Genomic DNA, 15,029 nt, shown 5'->3' with positions numbered 1-15,029 from the left:
ATGTGCCAATTAAAGTATCATATGTAAGAATACCTGTCGTTAACTCTCCAAAACAGATGGCCAGATGATGTGTTCATAGTGGACACAGCAGAAATACTGAAATATTACTGAACCTTTGAAAAATATAACTGAAGTCTAAATGAACTTCTTTATGGGAAAGTGAAAATGCAGCACTCTCTTTATGTTCTTAGGTATTTTTCCATTACGTCCGTTTTCAAAAGAAGGGGAAAAATATATACAGTAACAGCTGTATATATACAGTAACAGATTTGTGGGGTTTTTTTATAATTTTTCTGCATTTTTATCTTTCCATTTCTTATTACTGAGATTCAAGGGCCAATTCAACAGGAAGACTGGTGAAGAGTCTGGAATACTGGTAACACAGAATTTATTTAACTACAAGAAAACATAAGCACAGTTCAGGGTATTCATAACACAGAACAACTCCAGGGGGTTGCATCTAAAAGATGTAGGGGGAAAAACTTCCCAAACTTACCTTTACAGAAGATGCAGAATATTTATATTAAGTGGAGTTGTCGATACTGCTTTTATAGTTTACTGTAATGCTAATGAGAAGCTAACATAAATAACAGGAAACAGAAAAGATAATTAGTTGTAACAGATTCCTTATATTATTGGGCTATCTATTGAACCTCCCTCTCAATATTTTTGTATAATTCCCAGAACAATCTGAATGATGATGACATGGCTGTTTTACTTTTTGCTACAACTGCCTTCTTGCTCATTTAGAGAGAACACTATGCAATTTTAACATCTTTTATCAATGTTTATGGAAACCCAAGACTACTTTTATCTACAAATGCTCAGTCTTTTCCAAAGGCTACTTCAAACTCTAATGTAATTACCCGATGTCTTACAGTAAACTGAAGAAGCTGAGACTCTCCCAAGCATGAAACAAGCCCAATGCTAAACACCTACCAACACAAAGCCTGAGTTAATTTTGGAAACACCACATTTCTTTGCTTTCAAGCATAAATGAAGTAGCAATGGAAGACAGCATGTCACATGAGCATGATGTTTTACAAACCATGAGAGATGGTTCATGATTTCGAGCAGAAAAGCTCTACTGACATTACAGGAAACAGAAAAGATAATTAGTTATAACAGATTCCTTATATTATTGGGCTATCTATTGAACCTCCCTCTCAATATTTTTGTATAATTCCCAGAACAATCTGAATGATGATGACAAGGAGATAAATGAGACTGAATAATGCTTTATCTTCAAATTCCATCTGGTCTATAGCAATGTTCTATTAACAAACTCAAAAATTCCATTAAACACATGATTCATCAAAATTATTTTTTGGAGTGTAAACAGACTGAGATTATGATGAAATTAACAGAGTAGCTTGGCTGTTTGAAGTCTACTGCAACATTCTGCAGTATACACACAAGGACAGTTACTTCGAGAGGCGCTGTGATCCATAAGGCTGGGTTAATGAAGGTTGCTTGAATCACATAATGCATTAACACTCTGAAAGGCGAACATCACTTTTCATACACTAGTAATCCGTAACTATTAGCAAACAAGCTGTACAAGCTTCATCCTCTCATGCAGCTGCTTTATTACATTAAGATTCTCTTCACCATGCAGTTACCCAGCATTAAGAAAATAATGTGACACAGCAGCAACAGGAATATTATTTTCTTTCACAATAATCTTAATTAGCACTTAGGATATTTACAGTAAATATAGATCATGAGATTTCTTTTTTAAAAACAAAGTTACTGCATTCATATAAACCATACATTTCCGTTTAGCTACAGTATAGCACACCCATTATAAAGATAAAAAGACAAAAGCAAAAGGAAATGGACAAGAGTAAAGCACAAGAAAATATAATTTAATCAAACTATGTCATGATTCCATCAAAAAGCCAAACAGGTCAGGATCCCTTATCTGAGGCAGCCAAAATCTTATGAAATGACAGCAGTACATATCCACCATTGCCTGTCTAACAACTGAAACTTAATTTTCATCTTACACGTACTTTGGTGTATTTTTCTGGCAAAAGAAAGTAACTGGACAGTCTTTTAGACAAAAAGAGACAGCCCTAATATTAAAAAATGCATATCTTTTACTATACAAAACTTTAACTGGACAATATAACTATGATAAGGATTGTGATCAGCAGTACGAAGTCCAATTGACAGGCAATTACTAATGGCATCCCTCAGGGGTCAATACTGTGCTACACCTTTATTAACAACTAATGATGGCATAGAGTGGAGTCTCTGAGTTTGTGGATAATACCAGATCGGGAGGAGTGGCTGACATTGAAAGTCAGGGCTACTATTTGGAGGGACCTTGGAAGGCTGAAGGAATGGCTGATAGGAACCTCATGAAGTTCAGGAGATGCAAACATCCTACATGTGGGATGGAATAGTCTCATTCAACAATGCTGACCAGGCACCAACTGGCTGGAAAGCAGCTCTGCCAAGGAGGACTTGGGGGTCCTGGTGGACCTGCTGTACACAAGTCAGCAATGTGTCCTTGCAGAAAGGAAGGCCAAGAGTACACTGGGCTTTCTAAGCAAGAGAAGCCAACAAGTCAGGAGAAGTGATTCTTCCTCGGTGTTCACCACTTGTGAGAACATGTCTACAGCATTATGTCAAATTCTGGGACACTGGCATACAAGAGCAAGTGTAGTGGGGGGCAGCCAAGGTACTTGTGAAGCTGGAGCACTTTACACATGAAAGGAGGCTGACAGAACTGGGTTCGTTCAGCCTTAAAAAGAAAAGTCTATGAACAGCTACAACTATGTAGCAGGAGCATGTAGAGAAGACGGAGACAGATTCTTCTCAGAGGTACACAGATAAATTAAAGGTAGTGGACACTGGTTCCATAAAAAAAATTCTAATTATTTATATTAAAAAAAAAAAATTATCACAGTGACAGCAGTCAAACCCTTGAACAGTCTTACCCAAGGAGGTTCTGGAAGCTCCATTCCCGGAGTTACTCAAAACTCAACAGGGCAAGACTCTACACAGCCTGATCTAAGTTGGCTCTGTCCCCTTAGATAGACAGAGGCAAGAGTAGAGGTTTGGACAACTACCAATACCAGAAAAGGTATTGTTACATATCCATCTTAATTTCTAAAAAATCTTGGCAGTTATCTACATTTACAGACATTGATTCAAATATCTGCCATAACATATAGCTCAAAGCAAAATATACATTATATTGGTTCCCTCCTTTACTAAATACTATAAAATTTAGATCAAAAAACATTGAAGAAAAAATTGGATCTACATTTAGACAGAAAAATAAACAACTACAGTTTTTGATGTGGAACTACTTCAACAATGTCCTATTAAGTACAGTCTTATAAAGGCCTGAGAAAATTATTTTAAATCAGATAAAAATTGTACCCACACTTCACTTTTGGTTACAAAGCCTGGCAAAGCACAGTTTAAGAAAACACATTTACTTGCTACAATTGCCTGTCTTCTTTTTAAATTTAAATGTAAAGCCTTAAAAACAATGCCTTCCAAACCTAACCACTGTGAAAAGTTATTTAACTATATCCCTAAAGCACTGAAGGTACAAATAAGCTTTCAGCATTTCTTTCTTAGAAAAGAAACAATAATATATGTATTATATTTAATATTTTTATTAATCAAAACAATGAAGTTTACTATCAGAATGGTATTTTACATTTTTAAAACTTGGTTAAATAATTTGTTTATATAAATGTTCATCGACCAAGTTCAGGAAGTCTATTTATAGGCATTATAATTATGCAATTTATTTAATATACAATTATTTGCTTCTATAAATTATTGAAATGTAGACACCAATATTGATATAAGCATAAAATGACATAAAAAGTCACACTACAAGTAGTTCATTTCAAGTAATAAAATACATTGCTTAAAAAATAATTTTACTATAAAAAATTTGCTACCTTATATACAGAATTGTCACCTTATATTTTTCATATTCATTTACATTTTAAACAAAAAATACATCCACACAAAAAATTTTACATACATTTACATTTATAGTGTAATATTACATAAACATTTTTCCTCGTGACCTTAGTTTTTGAACATTGAAAATACTGTATCATCCTAATAGGGCACAAAGAGCATTATCAAATATTCAGGATGTAAATATGTGCCAGCCAACCGAAATCTGCTATGGTAAGCACTGGCACAAGAAAAACTCACAGTATGTGTAATTAATCTTTCCAAGGATATTATCAAATATTAAGCTACCCAAAAAATATTTTTCTCTCATCGACAGGCTAGTGTCGCAAATATATGCCTGGTTCTACTTGGCAACATTTTGTTAATACTCCGTTCATTAATTTAACAAACTATCAAGAGAGTATGTTTAGAATGGGCAAGCATTATCTCTTGCATTTCATTTAATTAAACTCTGTTCTAGCAATATGACAGTCAGCATTTCATGAAGGGAATTATTTTAAGGATGAAGGTAGAAAATATTTCAAAGTGCCCTGCTAAAACATGAAAGCATAATCTAAAATTACCCCTGCACACACTGTAATTTATCTATAATATTAAAGATGTTATTTCCAGAGTTCATAATTAATTGGTTTCCACAGAGAAATTATTCAGGCATTCCAGATAGCAAAATGATGCACAAAGGCACAAAACATAGTGCCGAAGGACAACCATAAACAACCACTGTGACTCGGCCGAATTACAACAATCACTGAGCTTAATGTGAAATGAACACTGGCTGCCTTTTGTACGTGGTCATTACTCTGCTGCAAAGAAATTGCCATTGAATTTTGATTATATTGCCTTAATAAAAAGTAATGAAAGTGGCTCACGCTCTAGTGGTTTTCTTTCAAATGATACACGACAGTGATCTTGCAAAAGCCAATGTGCCACAGATTGATCGAGTATGACACCTCATCTGAGAAAGGCGATGTTACGCCACCATTGTAGGTAACTGCAGTGATGTTGGCTTGGCTTGCTTCAAACATTTTAACTAAACACTTTCAAGGAAACACCAGTTAGAAATTAGGTTAGCTTTTAAGACTCACCATCAATCCGACTAACAAGTTCTTCCAACATTTTCACTTTCTTTTGAATTCCTGGCTGTGCAAACGTGTAGTTATCCTGAAGAAGAGACCATATACAAGTGTAAGTTTGGCAGGGGAAGTTTCTTTTCCTTCAATTATTTATCTCAATCCATGTATTTTTCTATGTTTTCTTAAGGTGGTTGTGTCTTATTTTTATATTTCCTAGGTCTGCTTCCAGTTAAGTAGTAAATCATCACACTGCACAGTCCTACTTTGAGTCCCCGTCTCTTAACAGTGTACTCTATAGCCATTACTGCATCAATTGCTCTCTACTTGCTATCTAGTGCCCCTGAAGTTACATCTTTATTGCGTAAGTCCAAGTAGCTTTAAAAGAGTGATCTTAAATGCCAAAATGTGCCACACGAGGTTTTTTTAAGGTGACTTTTTTTCTCATAAGTTTACAATTTTATCACAAATAATGTAGGAAATATGAAAATTTCGACCCTAATCAGTAACACAGTAAGTATCTGATCTTTAGAAGTTCAGAATAATACCTTCCAGCAGCATAAGAAATCCAAAGTCTATTTCAATGGAGTCATAACTGCTCTGAACCCAAGGTTACAGTTAATATCATGAATCAAAATCTAACACACTAGCTATACAGCTAAAATGGCAGGGTATTTCCATGTACTTGTTTGAATGTATTAACTCTAATTAGATTTTTAATTTTGGGATTCCAACTCTATAATATATAGTTTGAAATAATGAGAAAGATATCTCCACCTTAACCCCAAAGTGATCAGTCTTTTTAAATAAAGAGATTATTCAAATATGCAGCAATGTTTCTGAATACTTGGTCAACAATCCCTCCACTCAACTCATTTTTTATGGTTTTCTATATAGACAGATTCAGGAAAAGAAAATTGCCAATATATATTTTAAAAGAAAGTTGCTAGGTAAAATTGTTTTCATGTAACCACTATGTACACAGAAAACCAGGGTGAAGGACTTTTTGTCTCAACTGCTATTGTTTGAATAATTCCTTGATGAAAACCAATTGGAAAGCTGAGCAACTATGCCCAAAACCATCCTAAAAAAAGTTTTCACTGGTGTTGAAATATTAAGTTTTCTTGACTTGATTTCAAATTTGAACTTCGCCTTAAAGGGATGAATACCAGTTCATTTCTATGTGTCTTGAGACTTTTTTCTTTTTATTCAAAAAAAAAAAGAAAAAAAAAGGTGGCCATATGGACTTTCTTGACTATATCTACATGTTTTTTTAATTTTGATTTGTATTATGAAATTGAATTGCAATTTCATCTTCAAATTCTATAAAACTGACAAAGTATAAAAGCTAGAAGTTCACAAGGGAAAATTATGCCTTAATAATTCTGTTGGTTGTAGTACATCATCCAACAACAGTGATTCACAGTATCCAAAAGTCTGTTATGTGCTTTGAGCCAATAGTAGCTATTTAAAAAATCATAGCAAAGTTCTCTACCGGCCTACCAGCAGTACTTTAACAGTATTTGATATTCGAAATCAATGCATAAACCAAAACAGCGTTGACAAGGAAGCAAGAATAATTCTCTGAATTTTGGAGTTTTCCACAGGAATCACCAAATAAAACAGGCAACCATTTCATCTTCTTGGCATTGTCCCTCAAACAGAACATGAGCATCCTCAGTAGTGCAACAAAGCATCAAAATTGAAAGAATGGAAAGTCTCACACAGACTTCAAATCTACTATCATCTTCTTTTGGGAACAGAGGAACTATCTCATGAACCTTTATACAAGTCTGACACACTCCTGCATTAGTTATGTATCATATCCAGCATACAGTATCTTTAGGAAATAGTATATTCATTTTCATTACAGAACTTACTCCGCCAATGAAAATGATATTCAACTTTTTTTCCCTGAATGTTTATATACTGTTCTATTTATTTATTTAAAGAAAGTTAATTGGTATTTCTAGAAGTAGTATCATACTCAAAGTACAGCAATATGTTACTCAGTTGTTTAACCTGTAACAGATCCTCTGTAAAAGTATCTTCACTTATTTAACACTGAAAGCCAACACAGAGCTAAAATACTACTACTTTGATCATTAGTCTCTCCCCAGGTAGTGCAGCTCCCAACTGTGATCTGTGAGCCTGAAACTGTTTTCTTTCTCAAATCATCATTTACTCTGTACACATCTAGAAATGCAATCCAAAATTGCCATCTTGTATTTGAAAACAGGTAAGTTAGCTTTTCACTAGATTTGATCTTTTGCCTATTCATTTATTTCTGTTCATTATTTCAGCTGCAAATGAACACAGCTGGGAGTCATTCTTCTACTTGTGCTGACTCATCTAACTAGAAAGATCTTTGCTAGCTCCCCCAGTCATCTCTTCTAATTAAACTACATTGTACATATTCCCTCCTCTCACAGTTGTAATTGACTTTCTGGAGCTTGTGAAACTGAAAAGGACTTTGTAAACACAAAAAGTATACTTTTATCTATTATTCTTGTTCTTTTCGTGCTTATAGGTGGAAGAAAAAGCTAGTAACACAGTTAAAGAAAAAAACCAAACATGTCAAACTCTTGAAATTCATAAATTATTTCTCAGGGCAATGTAGAAGTACAGTTGTTAAAGATTTTAATTCCTGTATCATACAATTTTATTGGTGATAGCAGCTTCGAAATTTGACTCAACGCAGCGCAGGGTGATGGGGAGTGGGAGTTGTGGTCAGTTCATAATACTTCATCTCTGCCACCCCTCATGGGCCACATGTCCCTCCAGAAAGCTTGCTCCTGCACAGGCTCCTCTCCACAGGCCACAGTTCCTGCCCAGGAGCCTTCTCCAGCATCAGGCTGCAGCTTCTATCAAGGCATGTCCACCTGCTCTGGTGTGGCATCCCTCCCCGGGCTGCAGGTGGAGATCTGCTCCACCGTGGAGCTCCATGGGGACAACCTGCTTCACCATGGTCTGCACCACAGGCTGTAGGCGAGTCTGCTCCTGGAGCACCTCCTGCCCCTCCTTCTTTACTGACTTTGGTGTCTGCAGGGTTTTTTCTCTCACTTTTTCTCACTCCTCTCTCATAGCTGCTGTGCAGTGTTTTTTACCCTTTCTTAAATACGTTACCGCAGAGGCATCACCAGCATCACCGCCTGGCTCAGCTTTGGCTAGCAACAGGTCTATCTTGAAGCTGGCTGGAACTGGCTCCATCCAACATGGGATCTCTTACAGAAGACACCCCTGCAGCTCCCCTGCTACCAAAACCTTGCCACACAAGCCAAATACAAGTTCTCTGCTAACTTTTGCAGAAAAGTGTTCCAGTATTCAACTCTTCTGCCTATTCCCCCTCATAGTTGCGGGTCCTCACAGGAACATTTCATTACTCATCCTGCAAATTTTTGTTATATGTCCTCATTTACTCCTTCTGTAACTTTCACCAACGATATTAAGCAAAAGACAAACTCTGAAAACGTCATAAGTAACTGAGAACAGGATTGTCTTGCCTCAACATATCTTCAGCAAACAATTAACATAAAACATCTTATATTTCTAAACACTGTTCTTGACACTTTCTAGTCACTATTCACATATGACAGAGTATTCATGAATACAACAGAACCTATGATAAACAAACTCATGTGGTGGTGTGCAATATCTGAATTCCTTGATGTTCTGCTCAGATAGCTTCCAACATACTTTCAGTGAACTATGTTAACTGCTTCACAGCTGAATGGTTATAGTATCTAGTTCAGACTCCAACACATAATTGGTTTCACCTTACAACACAGAAGGTTAAGACTTTATAATGTCAAAAGGGCTCAAAACTTGCTTCAGACTGAAATCTTTGTGTTAGTAGTCTGTACCTACTCTGCAGAGGCTAGTATAACCACCTCCCTGCCCTGCAACTACAACTAGGTCTGGCAGGAATTCTCCTCAAAAAAATAATTATTATAATTTAAAATATTTTAATTATTGCCTTCATTAAACATGAAAATGTGTAGTAGCTAATTCCTTACATTTTAAGGTTAGAGAAACTTAAACAGAAGAAACTTCATTAGAAAGTTAAAATAAAGAAAAAATGCACTGAACAAATTTAAATGTTTATGGGACTATCCTCCCATACTCATAAAAAGAAAGGGGGGAGAGGGGGAGAGAGAGAGGGAGAGAAAAGGAGATCACAGTTTCTAAAAGCATGATTAACCACTGGGTATCAAGTCCCATCCATTTTGCTAGCTGTATTCTGAATGCTGACAGTAAGATATAACTTGGAAAGGCATTTACCTTGAAAAGAAGCCCTGAAGTAACATTTTCTGTGGATACACTGAAAAAGCGGTATTGAGTGAACTAAGGATGGTCCTACTTGCATTCTTAATATCCTCCAAAGGTTGCAGTATCTACACCACGCACTGCTAGCGTTTTTTATTTGTCTATCAGGAATAAAAAAGCCCAAAGTAGATTCTAGTATTTTCAACTACGTATATCAATGAGATTTGTATTAGTCACTCTGATGCATATTGTAACAAATATACTCCATTTCTAATTACCACACGCACTCACAGTACTGTCAGCTATCTGTCCAAAATAATACTAACTTATGATGGAATGCTAAAAAGAACACAGACACTTTTTAAGTGCATGTTAAATGTACTTCCAAAGCAAGTGTTCAGTAAGTTCAACATATCTCCATGTCATTTTAATTTTAAATCTCTTCCAAAATACTACGGGTACTTCATAACAATGAGTAAATAAATCTGAAAGCCTTGCTTTGTGACTTCTTCAATTATTTCAATTACACATGGGAAAAGGAATGTAAATAGCGTTTGTGAGTGCCATCTGGTGTATAAGTACAAAGGCAGCTGTGAGTATACGCAGAAGGAATCAAATACATACTGAATATTATATAAAAATATAATAACATATGTGTATTATTAATTACATATAACAAACTTCTAAGTAATATATACATATATCCTTCTGTGTGTGTGTGTGTGTGTATATATATATACACACGTTATGTATTTACACACACAAATGAAAACACACTATTTCTTTTTCTATTCCTTCCTTAGGAAATATTTCCAAGTTTCAAAAGGCAACTTTTCTTATCTACACATCAGAAGTTTTAACATTTTAGATCCTTTGCCCTTCTGCACTGATTTATATTATTTAAAAATATATAGAAGGAATTTCAGAGTATTAAAAATTGTTTCCCAGGGTCAGAAAATGAAACAAATCTGCAACTCTCTAAGCTAAGAACTTTCAGGAAACAATGCCCTCTGAATGATGCAGAACCTTACTGCACTACGTAATATATTGCACATATGACCTTTACTACAGTTATCATTATCAGGAACACTTTCTATTTTGAAAATTCAGACTTCACATGCTTTAGCTAAACAAAGTCACCCATCTTTTTCTTTAAATAGGTGATGACAGGATAATTTTAGAGGAAGGGAGCTGAAGAAGAAAGGAAAATGACCTTTTATGTCATCAGGGAAGGAGAAATAGAGCCAGCCAAATTGAAAAGAAAAAGACTGTCAATAATTTGACAATAATGACTGCAGCCAAGCACAAGTATAGGCACAGTGCTTCTCATCTTTTCAGGTCACACAAGCTGTTCACCAACAATGTACTGATGAAAATATCAGAACCATTTACAGAAGCAGATGGAAAGTTTTGACACAAAGTCTTCATGTGGTGTTTGCTTGTTTTTAATAAGCTTTATCAATCAGATCAGAGCTTCTAAATATAAAGGATACATTAAGCAATCGGTATACAGCATACCTAGAGGTTTATTTTCTCAACTGATGTACATTTAATAATTCTTATACATCAATTTAGATATGTTCAAGTGTATTATCACATGAAGAAAAGATGACATTTTATATTTTTCTCACTGTGCCAGAAAGGGATCTTGTCAATTTTATTTTTTAAACTCATTTAAGTACTTCATTCAAGCATTTGTGAACCTCTAAGCAAACTCCTATTACAAAAACTCAGTTTACCTTGCTCTCAAAGTTATGTGAAAAGGGGGGGGCAGGTGGGAGAGAAGCATGACACTTAGATGATGACAGCCAACATGTATATTAACAATATCAATGGTAGGCACAGTTTACTCAAATGTTTCTTGAAGCTGGAAATTAGAATGTAAAGTCAATCCTAAAAACAGTTCAGGAGAGTGAGTGCACATGCACAAGAACACACACACAAGTGTGCTGGAACATGCTGTTTGCACACAGTCCATAGCAAGTTCCACAATTACTCCAAGATACTTCCTTTAAAAGAAAAGATTTTTCAACCTTTGTAATTATTAAGCCTAACTTTTGAAAATTTAAAATTTCCTAAGCAGTGAGAGATTTACAAAGCATTGCAGCCCAGAATTTTCTACACGGCAAACCGCACCTTATTTTTTCCTATATAACAGGATAGAAAAAACAACATCTTATTAAAAAGTAAGTACTGATTCTCATGCTATAATAGCATCCACAGTCTCAGAATCAAAGGCACAATCATCTACTGGGCTATGTAATCCAATCTCAGTTTTACAAAACTGGTTGTATTATAAATTACAGAAACTGTTAAAGTAGCAATAAAAGAAGTGCTCAGGGTATATTTTTGGATTATGGCGTAGGCCAGACAACAGTTCAAATCTGGGTAAGAGCTAGAAATCATAAATATGGACACTTGCAATCCCAAAAGCTGATGCTGTAAATTCTAAGTAGAAGATAAAAAAATTTTGTTCCGAAGCGTACTGATAGTGCAATATATTTAATTCAAAACAGAGAAAACAATGCCTTTTATACAAGTATTCAGAACCCATTACTAAGTTTACTCTTAGTGACAGGCTAGAAAACGGCATTATTGACTTCCAGAGAGACACAGGCTCCTTAAGAGCTTCTGAAGACACCTGTCCTGAAGAAAAACTACAGCCCTCAAGATAAACCCTACTGATGCCCTCCATTTTCTATTACCTGAAGTCCCAACAAAGGCTTATTGATAAAAACTTAAAATTGGCTCCTGGGCCAAACAAAAGAACCACCTTGTTTTTTCCCTTTTAAGAGCAGTCAGCAGCAAACGAGCCCACAGCGATATGCTTGCAGCTTTCTGGTTTGCAACACTGAGACTTCCCTAACTCAAGGTGGTATCTTTGTAATTAAAGTTGTTCAAAGATTTTTCTTCAACCAGACTTCAAACTGTTCAGGTTCTAAAACCATGTAAAATGCTTTGCGTCCTTTGACAAGTAGCCCCGCAGCTTAGTTATTCAACCACTCTTCTTTTTAAGCCTATCACTCAGCAGTATTACAAGATACTATCTAGGTCTTGCATCAGAAGAGATGGACAGCAACTACTCCCAATTCACCACCTTCATGCTGCTCATCATTTTAAAGACTTCCATTACACTCCTCCACTTAGCTAAGTCATCCAAGGTGAAGAACATAATCCATCATCCAGAAACTGTTCCATACCTTTGATCACACTTCTCTTGCTCCATTTTTTTTTTTTTAAACTTTCAATCCATCATTTCAAAATGGGACAGACAGAAGGGATTAGAACAGCATACAGCATACTAAGCACAAACTCATTTTAGGTTTTAAAAGTAGCAAAGTGATGTTTTCTCCTTTGAGGACTACTACTATAAACCCTTCTCCTCCTGATGTGGTAACAGGCAATGCTTCTACCATGGATGCTTAGTTTCTTTATGAACTTCAGATACAGGACTTTATCAAAATGCATTTTGGAAATGCCATTAAACCGTACGGTTGTTCACAGGCTCATTGATTCCTTTAAAAGCTATATCTGCACTTCTTTACAGGAGTTGTAGAAAATATTAGTATGTTTTTTATCCTTTAACCATTAATTCTGTTTATTATTACACTTTCTACAAACTTTCCTGATGTGCATGTCTAACTGTCTGTACTCTCCTGAATCCCCTTGAAATCAGTTTCAAAATCCGATGAAACATCCACCCCATTCCATTCCTCTCATACCAAAGCAGCATCGATCTTCCTGTTTACCCATTACTGGAGACCCTCACAGAAGGTAATCACAGATGTATTTCAAACTAAACAGAGTTAACTGCCTCTGAAATTCTTACTAGGCATCCTGATGCACAGTATCCTAGTGATACATTCAATCTTCTCAAACTGATGGGTAGGAATGTAAGTCCTCTAGGGACCAAGCAAGCCACTAGAAATTTCAGGAGAGTCCCAAAAGATCGCTCAAGGACAAGCACAGTCCAAACTCAGCAATTTCCATGTAAAGCTTATTGTTGTGGAATACTCCTACTATATATTTCAGTGATATCATAAACAATTGATTTAATTGCAATTCTTCTAAAACAATATACTATTTACACTTTATAAAATAGACACTGATGCTATAGGAGTCAGGTTCATTGTTAATGGCAGTCTCAGTGTAGATGAGTTTGAAGGATCATTTATTCCAGAAAATCTACAATGTTGACATTTTTATTCTCAGGTTTTGCTACATTAACAGTTTCAGGATCTACTTTGAAACAATCTGGCTGAGGCCAGATCATCAAGAACCATGATACAGTCCTCAACTGCTCAGACTAAATCTACTCAGAGCCATACAGGAAGACTGTAAGTAGATACACTTTTTTTACATTTTAACTATTCCAAGTTTTGAACAGACAATAGCAGACATACTTTTAATTACTGTCTCATCAAAAGAACAAGACTAACATAACAGTTGTGTTAATTACATTCCAACAGCTTGCAGTTACAACAACTCTACTGCCTGAGTTTGTTTATTAACTTCCTAGCATTGTTCAATAAAATGTATTTTTTTGTTTCAGGTACTAATAAAGTCTTCAAAGAACTCCATGAAAAGGAGCTTCAAAGAAGAATTTGGAGTTCTGAAGGTCCTTTGGAAAAAGGAAAAGTCACACAGAATGACACAATACTGCATGTGTTTTGCCCTTAAAAAAGTCTGCCCTTAATGGTTTTCATTCAGTCACAGTAATGTATGTGTATTCTCTGTAAGAATATTCTCTTGAATTGAGAAAGGTAAAACCTGCTTACAGAAAAATTTCTAGACTCTTGTTCTACGTTGAATCTTCACTTCACTTGAACTTTCCTTCACTCTAAGTTTAAAACACCATGAAACAGGTTTTGCTCCAACAGAGTATGTAAAAAAAATGAAAGCAGACATCTGAGCATGAATACAGAAAGGATTCTGGATAGAAATACCTGTTGTGGCCATGCTTATGTTTCAGAAGAGCTGAGTCTCACATATAGCATGCAGACAAAGTAACAGAAAAATACCATTTAGGGGTATCATTTGATAAATGATTACTAAATTGTTTATTTCTTATTAGAAGAAATGCCATTCTAGAATCCTGAACAAGCACAAATGCCTGCCCTGATTGCAGAACCTACTTCTCAAAATTTCTCATTTTTATGGCTTTCCAATTAATTTATATTTGGGAAACTGGCTATCTGAATTTAAAATTGTTCATAATTTACAACTAGCTTTATGGAAGCCACTGATAATGAAAAGAATAAGAGCAATCCTAAGCTATTGTTTATTCACCAGAACAAAAAGTTCACTCAACAAAAAACTCACTCTTGGCAAGACAGAGCAATCTGTTTGCAATCATCAGCAGTCATCCCTACAATTGTAGATATATATTATCATTCATAAATTTTTACAACACAACTTGCACTTTAATTCTAAAATAAAAAGCTGTTACTTTTGTAAGAGTTTTTAAAAACACTATTCTGACCAAGCAATCCATTGCTTTTCCTTAGTATACTCATAGCTTCAAGAAAAAAAAACACCATGCTTTGTCATTCTCAGGATCCATTTCGACAAGACACCAGCATAAAATGAACAATCTGGATTTCTGGAGATTACTAAACAGTTATTACCATATAGAAGTTGTATCTCACAGATGGAGTTGCAGCGACAGTAGCTGCAGGAACAGAGATAGAGCATGAATATGCAGCTCAAACGTTAAGCGAACTACATACAGAAATA

The 15,029-nt window shown here is 35.4% G+C and overlaps 1 protein-coding gene across 1 annotated transcript in view; it reads right to left on the bottom strand.

Annotated features, from left to right (window-relative positions):
• LOC104621557 (TBC1 domain family member 22A-like) overlaps nucleotides 1-15,029 on the bottom strand; it is a gene marked incomplete at both ends in the record, with an annotated part of 102,247 nt that overhangs the window by 51,894 nt on the left and 35,324 nt on the right. The window contains one exon of the mRNA XM_010288075.1: nucleotides 5,043-5,118. Coding sequence (XP_010286377.1) covers nucleotides 5,043-5,118 — 76 coding nt within the window. The remainder of the gene's footprint in view (nucleotides 1-5,042; nucleotides 5,119-15,029) is intronic.

The sequence above is a fragment of the Phaethon lepturus genome, unplaced genomic scaffold (genome assembly GCF_000687285.1).
Source record: "Phaethon lepturus isolate BGI_N335 unplaced genomic scaffold, ASM68728v1 scaffold7545, whole genome shotgun sequence".
Taxonomy (NCBI): Eukaryota; Metazoa; Chordata; class Aves; order Phaethontiformes; family Phaethontidae; genus Phaethon; species Phaethon lepturus.
This window is presented reverse-complemented; position numbering and strand designations above follow the sequence as displayed.